The sequence below is a fragment of the Sinocyclocheilus rhinocerous genome, unplaced genomic scaffold, assembly GCF_001515625.1.
Source record: "Sinocyclocheilus rhinocerous isolate Xijiao unplaced genomic scaffold, SAMN03320098_v1.1 scaffold591, whole genome shotgun sequence".
NCBI lineage: Eukaryota > Metazoa > Chordata > Actinopteri > Cypriniformes > Cyprinidae > Sinocyclocheilus > Sinocyclocheilus rhinocerous.
In genome coordinates, this window is record NW_015641476.1 from 2300426 (window position 1) to 2308254 (window position 7829).

Consider the following 7829-nt stretch of genomic DNA (forward strand, 5'->3'; position numbering starts at 1 on the left):
ATTATATAAAAATAATAAATAAATAAGCGCAAAATGTCATAATTTTAACCAAACAAAGTGTGTAACATAAAAAACTTATATAGTAATAAATAACTTTGTAATAAACCACACAAAATACAGTACTTAGGCCTATTCAAAATTCTAAATAACAACAAGTGCATGGTTAAATTATGTGCATAGTGAAAATATGCATCAGGTTCACAAGTCAGACAGACTTCAAACAAATCAATAAGAAACAAATGTTGGGTTTATTTTATTTATTTATTTATTTTTTTAATATAGTCTATTTGCAGAAATAAAACAAATACAAACTGTGTTCTTATACTAAAAATTGCCCTGAAATGCTTTAGGCCTACATTTATTTTGGCGTTGTGTTTCCTGGTTACAAAATATTTTATGAATTATTTTTGTACTGTATTTTGCTATTTGTATTTGTATTTTTTTATTTTTTTGTATAATCAAATGAAATACACTGTCTGCAATTATAGAACATTTGTATCGCTGAATAAGCAATGTGCAATGTCTGTTTTTACCACTAGATGGAAGTGTTGTATTTCACAACAGCAATAGACGCCGAGACTCATTTTTGAGTTAGTGCGTTTATAATGCCGTTTAAACAAAAATAAATAAAAACAAAAACTTGCTACTGAACACGTTTGCAGTGTTTGCAGAAATATAGGCTAGACCTATATTTCTTGAAAAGCTGTGATGTTGGGAAAGAGAACTACATTTTCATGAGAAAATTTTTTTTAACATTACTGTTTAGTATATATTTATTTGTCTGTATGGTAGCGTAACCCGGGCCTTATTATCACGCAAATGTTTTTCCAGGCATGAATTTCAGGTAAGGTCAATACAGTTTATGGATTTAGTAACAAAAGTGTGTTCGAAACATTGTGTGGACATATTTTGGATTTATGAGTCAATACTTGTGGCTTTAATTGAACTTTTATTGAAGAATGAGACAAGATATAATATTATTTTTGGAAAAGAGAGAGAGAGAGAGAGAGAGAGAGAGTGAGAGACTCCAGAGGTCTTATCACATTTAGTTTGAGCACTTTCATGTGGAATAACAACTTTTGTGGTATTCTCAATTGTTTATTTGGGAAATATGGGATAAGTGCTTGTTCAAACTTGGGTTTGTTGTACATTAATATGAAGTACAGCTGATTTTCAATCATTTTTGTGTTGATTAATTTTGGATAGATAGGTCCGAAATGTTGCTTATTTAAAGTGCTTAAAATTGACGATACACAATTAATTTGGGATAGCACAGTGAATTCATTTAGAGAAAAACAAATACATGTAAAAACACATAAATACATAAATAATAAGAATAATAATCAACAATTCCAGTTTATGAAATTTCACATTATACAGTTCATTGCACATTGCCACATATTATGTATTTGTATTGTTTTAAAAAATCAACCTATTTACACAAGTAACAGCATAATTATTAGAATGTTTATTGTCATCCTCTGGCTTCTTTTACTGTTTTCGTAAAGTAATCCTAGACACTTTCATCCGCAGTGGAATGTTCAAATGCTAGTGAATAGCCTACTTGGGATGGATTGTGATTCAGCAGTCCTCAGGCCTCAGTGTTCGGTGTGCAACTTGAACCTCTCAAACAGAGTGTAAGTGGAGAAATCCTTTAGGGGAGGTTTACAGATGTCACTGGGATCCTGGGATGCAGCTTTAAGTTAAGGTGGTAAGAGGGGTGGCTTGAATGTGCAGGTCCCTGTGCAGTGGCGTGGAGTGAGCATTTTGCAGGAGAAATGGTGAAGAGCGTCGTGAGCTTCTAGGGAAAAGTTTGATTTAGTTCACAAGGGAAATCTAGCAGCTAAACCTACAAAATTTTTTACTGAATCATGCTACTTTCTCCAAATATGTCACAATGACATGAAATACAGAACGATACACCACAATGTATGTCTAATGCTTGAAGATTAGAAAGTGCATGAAGATTAGATCAAACTCCCCTCTAATCATCACTAACTTTACAGTTTGTCATATGCAAATTTTGATGTTTTAATATATTTTAAGTACATTAATTTGTTTTAGTAGCACTTGCATATTTCTTTTGTATTCTTTTAGAATTTTATTTTAAGTTTATGGATGATAGTGTGTTTCTAAATTAGGCCTACCTTTAAGCTTCTGCTGAATTGCATAACGAGCCTTTCCCTCCTGATCCAACTCGTTGCACAATGTGTCTAAATAAAATCAAAATCAAAATCAAAAAAGCATTTGGGGTGGATCACACACATTATTATTATTATTTTTTTTTTTTTTATATGTCTATCTGAAAGTATGCAAGTGTTACTTTTTCTTAACTCTCCTTATTTCTTTTCACTAGTGCAAAATATGTATTACCTCGTACAATCTGCAGCTGCTGGACCATCTCCTCTCGATAAGACAGTTCCCTCTTCATTTGATCCTGAAAATTATCTATTAGAGTCAACACGTATTATATTAACTTAAGTTATAAATAGAATAAATTATATAGCAAATTGAAGCATGGAGTGAATATATCCATCTCTTAATTACCTTTCAAACTTTGAAATTCCCGTTCCATTTTTTTTCTTAGCTCCACTTGCTCCAAGAGCTGCTTTTGGAGCTCCTCTGTGGAAACCGACAGAAATCACATCATTTATCATATCACTGTGACTTTTAATCATCACACAAATCCCATAGCCTTTGAGTATGCTACAGTCGTCTAAAGAAAATGTATCCCCATTTTTTTTCTTCATGTATTTTCACTCTCTGTTTGGTTTTCTTGTCTAATAGCGTTATTTAGGTTACTAAGGCTAAACACACGGTCCCCGTGTTCTCAAGCATGACATTGCAAAATAATTAGGACAGTTGCCTGAGGGGTGTGTGGAAAACGAGCCTGCAATGTGGATCGTCTGCAGTTCAAGGACAATTCTCAGTTATACACAATTGTGTAGCGATCACACGCATTTTTTTTAAATGCATAATGCGTGTAAAATGGAGAAACATTGCACACAAAGAGCTATTTGCCTTAAAAATAGACATTGCCTTGTCTGTTTTTAAACAATCATAAAAGCCAGTTAGCTGCCTCTATTGGTAATTTTTCACGTTATCTTGTGTAGCCTATAATCGGTTGTTTTAACACCCTAACACCTTAGCTTATCTAACAATGGAACAACACAGCTTAAAATTGTCCATAAAATATCTAAATATTTACCTTTCGCCATATTCTCGATGTCTTTCTCGAAATTAAATCTGTTATCAGTACTTCTAAATGTAGCGTCGCCTGCCACAAAATAAGGAAAAAATATAGGCTATTACACTGGATTTTAAAGATGATTTGTTTTGTATAAATATATAGTAATGTTTAAACACACACACAAACAGGACAATGTTTTTATTGCTACTCACTTGGGCTCTCTTTGAAATCGCTAATTTGATCCGAACAGGATTTTTGTGATTCACATTCGTCGTCAGTAGGGCTGTTGTTTGAAATGTGTGAATCTAAAGGGGAATAGCTAGTCTTATTAGCAGGCCACTTATTCAGAGCGCATAATTAAACATAATTTATTCTAGAATCGACTAAATGAAAGTTGTAAAATTATATAATAGAGTAGGCTATACGCTGTATAATACTAATGAATTGTAAATTGGGGGACATTTTTCCCAGTCATCTCAATAGCAAAAATTGTCCAAGTTTACCCGAATGCACTTATTTAAATGTTAGTTTGTTAAACTGTCTTACCGTTTGTTTCCGGTGCGCAGCGAGGAGGTTTAGTGGGCAGTGTGCTCTGAATAGATGCTCCATCCTTTTCATGTGAGTACACCTGCAAAAATTAACCAATCGTTTAAAATAAATAAATACAACCCCAATTATGCATCATTTTCTTCTTTTCTTACGCAACCATGCGTCAGACAACAGACTGCGTTTATACTCTTCTAATGATCTACGAATATTTGGCAACATCAAGCCAAATTGCTCGTATTACAAGGTAAATTCGGTCAGATGGACTGACAAAGAGAATAATTTGCACAGTATCCACCGGGGAGCCCTTACACCAACGCACCAACAGCCCGCGGGCGACGACAGAAATGACCATTCATTCTAAACATTTAATTTACTATAATTACGCGCCGCTGGGTTCTTTTTATTTAGATCGTTCTACGTTAATAAATAGAATATTAACGATCTGTATCCATAACAACATAAATTGCAAATTGTTCACAAATAGAAAACTATGAATGTAGAGTCCATAGGTTCATAATTATGCGTCATTACTCGCTATTAGAGTTTAAAGACTGCTGTATCAGACTGAACAATGGCTGCTTTTATTCAGAATGCCATTTTGTTGATTCAAAATAATTTTACGCTAAGATGTAGCTATTTATTTAATGTTTTCATACAGATTCGAATGGTTTCAGTGCCATTGAATATGACAGTTTGTTTGACTCACTTCGTAAGCAATGGCATCATTTTTCTTTGCCACCTCCTTGTTCTGCTTCGGATCAGGGGAGCCCGCGTCACTAAAAGTGGCTATCTGGTCATCGTCCGGCTGCGGCGTTTGACTGTTTTCCCTCACGGGACTTTGTCGATCATCCACAGAAAGTTGTATAGACTCCTCATCCTCCGGAATTCTGTGAGTCTCCACGTCGACATCCGGTTCTTCCTCGCTGTCCACACACGGAGAGGTTGACCTATAGCTGGAGCTGGAGCTCACAACGTCTGGAGACAAATGGCCAGGATGAGCTCCGCTGTACGCGTCCCTGTTCCCGTAGAGCTTAGCTATGCTCTCTGCGTCTTTAACTACAGGTCTGAACGCAGAAATATAGCTCAGCTTTCTGGGGGTGCTGGGTTGACCCTCACTTGACCTGGCCTCGTCCCCAGATTTGTCCTCGTCGTTCCTGAGGGACTGCGAACTGGAGCAGCGCTCGCTGTCGAACAGACTGTCTCTAGGTGTGTTTCCTCCCCGCTCACTTTCTGACATGTCTGTCTCGGTGTGCCGGCCACCCAGGAGCTCCGTGTGTGATTTTGGTTGTGCTGGTTGATAGGATGAGAGCGGCAGGCTGCCCGCGGTAGGCCAAAACATGGGGAACGATGGATAGATACCGTCCTTCGCACCGGGCCAAAACACACCAGGGACATTGGTCTTATTCTGCTCACCAACTCCATCATCCTTCTTTTGACACAGTCCAAATGCTGGGAAACTATATGGATGCGGGAAGATGGGTGGTGGGATCTTCTGAAGTATGCCGAAACTCTTACTAGGCACAGGGATGACCGGGTAGTTACGCACGCTGTTGGTTAAACTGAGGTTACCACGGTCGTCGTCGCAGCGCAAAGTTTTGTGAGGAATATCAGCGGAAGCGGTCTGCGTGATGTTTCCGGAGGCCTGCGGTTTAAGCGGGGAAGACATTTCTGGTCCATGCCCTGGCATTGCCCGTTTCCGGCTCCCGCCGTTAAACATGGCCTTGACGTCCTCCCACGCATGACAAATGTCATCAGACAAGCTTTTGTCGGTGAGTTTTAGATGGCGTCTCCATGAATTGAAATTGGCCGCGTCCGGCTGTGTGTATTTAGACTCAGGTGTGCGGTGCGAATGAAATATAAATTTGTTGGGTGAAAAATACATATTGCAATACGTGCACTTGATGCATTTTGCCCTGGAGCTGTTGTACCTCGCAGGTATGAAGCTTCCTCGGCAGCCCCAGGCGCACTCGTGTGAAACATCGAATGCAAAATTCTCGGGTAATTTGGGAGGGTTGTGAGCCCCGAGGAAGGATTTGCAGAGGCGCTCGGCCTCGCGTTTGGTGATCATGCCACAGCGGCGTGAGGAGATGGGCATTGCCCCTGCGCGCCTTAGGATCTCCAGCTGCACCGGTGTGCACTGCACACACGTAATTCCAAGCGCCACGCGTCTGTTGTGGATTTCGTTGTAGCTGTAGTGCTTCAATAAAGTGTTGGAAATCTGCGCCAGACACAGCCTCTCCTGACCGTCGATGACCAAAGAGACGATGGGCACTCCGTACAGCATAGTCTCACTCACTTGATTTGGCTTCAGCGAGCTGCTGCTAGAGTAAGGCTGCAGTTCTCGCTTTGAGTTGGGGGAAGAGCAAACATCTCGTCCCGTAGAAGGCTGACTGGGTATCGACTCCATTCCTGGAAGTCTGTGGAGAACCAGTCAGAAATGTAAAATTACACTTCAATTCAAGAATTGTATTTTATGCAACTTTTGAGAGATGATATATAATTATTAATGTGTGCTTTGTGTGAGCGTTATCCTAATATAAACGCATTTCTATTATAATTACTATTATTTTGTTGTTGTTTTTATTAGGCTATACTTTTATTATTATTTATTATAGTTTTAACATATGTCTACAACAGTATCTCAATAAAAAGGCCAAATTAAAACAAAAAACAAAAAGGCAGTAGCTTATTTGCTCTATCAACAATTTTGTCTGTCACATTTTTATTTTGTTTGATCCTCGATATAATTACTTTTGCAAGATAAGAAATTATATTTAAAAATTACAGTTTTTACAATAATTTAAATAATTATTTTAGCATTGTATTACAGACTATACTGTTAGTGTTTTTAGTTAACACTTTACATTTTAAATGACAGCTTTAGGCCTGCTAAATCATATTTGAAAAGAACACCTCGCTTTTTAGGTTGAGAATATTGCCGGCTCTAACATTATCCTTAAAAGCTCGCACTCTCTGACCTGAGAGCCTGCATCATTGCTTAATGTCTCCAAATCGGCTCAGAAGCCGGAGCGATTACTTAAAGGCCTCTTACGGCTCTAATACGCAAAGGGGCAGAAGGGAAGAATCTTTTAGCTACTCCAATGAGCTTAGCAAGAAGGAAAAGAAGCAGTAAGCCGCTTTCTGTGTAATTACACAGCCTGTGTTGTTCGACTTTGATCTGTTAATAAAAGTCTTATCATTTATAATTAAAACATTGCACAAGGAGCCGTTATATTTCAGTCCTACACATATATTCGTTTGCTGGATGTATCTGTAATGCATTTTTACGATGTACAATTATTCTATAGATTTGTCATATTGTTTTGTATCAAGTTAGGTGCAATAAATTCTCTTTCGTAATAAAGGTTTAGCGTATTTTAAAACATTTCAGGCTAGCCTTTCTAAACATTTTGACTAAAATAATTTTGACAATAATAAGCGCGTTAATTTAAGAAAATACATACGCATGATTATTATTTTGATCAACTTGTAAATATAAAAAGAAACCTACCTTTTATCAGAAAACGAAGTCAGATGAGCGAGTGTGTTTGCATCAAATTAACAGGCCTAAAATAAGGACAAAACGTCCGTCTGTAGGCTACTGCGTGATGAGAACTGCGAGGCTGGATAGAGTCTCTTCTCTCAAAACAGCTTTAGAGTTTCCATCCCACTCAACTCTCGTGCGTGGTGACGGGAGCGCGAGCCGAGTGACCACATGGCAGTCCCGGATTCTCGTGCTTCTTCTTAATAGGTTGTGCGCGATCTACTTCAACAGAGGGGACGCCAAAAAGAATAAGAAGGCAACACCCACTGAGATCAAATCCGATTCTGGTATTAACCGTTTGCTTCCACTACTCCAAAACAAAGATCACTGCCAATTTATAATTGAGCTTCTTCTACAGATAGATAGATAGATAGATAGATCTCTAAATATAAGAAATCATCAAATCAAATAACGACAAAGATGCCACCAAAATCAGGGCGCTAAGTGCAGTTTGAACGGTTTTGTGCGATTGCGCATGAATAAAGGGGTTATAGAGAGATGAAGAAATTAACAACGGTAAATTTAGATTATTTGTTATTTCCCCCC

General features: G+C 38.0%; 1 protein-coding gene across 1 annotated transcript; it reads right to left on the reverse strand.

Annotated features, from left to right (window-relative positions):
- Nucleotides 1-1630: 1630 nt before the first annotated feature.
- LOC107755040 (SKI family transcriptional corepressor 1 homolog-B) lies at nucleotides 1631-7575 on the reverse strand. The gene is made up of 9 exons (XM_016571680.1): nucleotides 7251-7575; nucleotides 4446-6156; nucleotides 3737-3818; nucleotides 3403-3495; nucleotides 3209-3277; nucleotides 2548-2622; nucleotides 2374-2448; nucleotides 2148-2213; nucleotides 1631-1801 (listed from the first exon to the last, which is right to left on the reverse strand). The coding sequence occupies exons 2-9, from the start codon at nucleotides 6144-6146 to the stop codon at nucleotides 1704-1706; spliced, it is 2259 nt and encodes a 752-aa protein (XP_016427166.1). The 5' UTR covers nucleotides 6147-6156; nucleotides 7251-7575; the 3' UTR covers nucleotides 1631-1703.
- Nucleotides 7576-7829: the final 254 nt, after the last annotated feature.

Bases quoted from the DNA above. Each gene is read 5' to 3' on its own strand.
- LOC107755040 (XM_016571680.1), bottom strand. From the start codon at position 6,146: ATGGAGTCGATACCCAGTCAGCCTTCTACGGGACGAGATGTTTGCTCT. The intron at 3,278-3,402 runs GTGAGTAGCAAT...ATTTTGTGGCAG, and splicing joins CGATTTCAAAGAGAGCCCAA to GCGACGCTACATTTAGAAGT. The intron at 2,214-2,373 runs GTAATACATATT...GATTTTATTTAG, and splicing joins GCAGCTGCAGATTGTACGAG to ACACATTGTGCAACGAGTTG.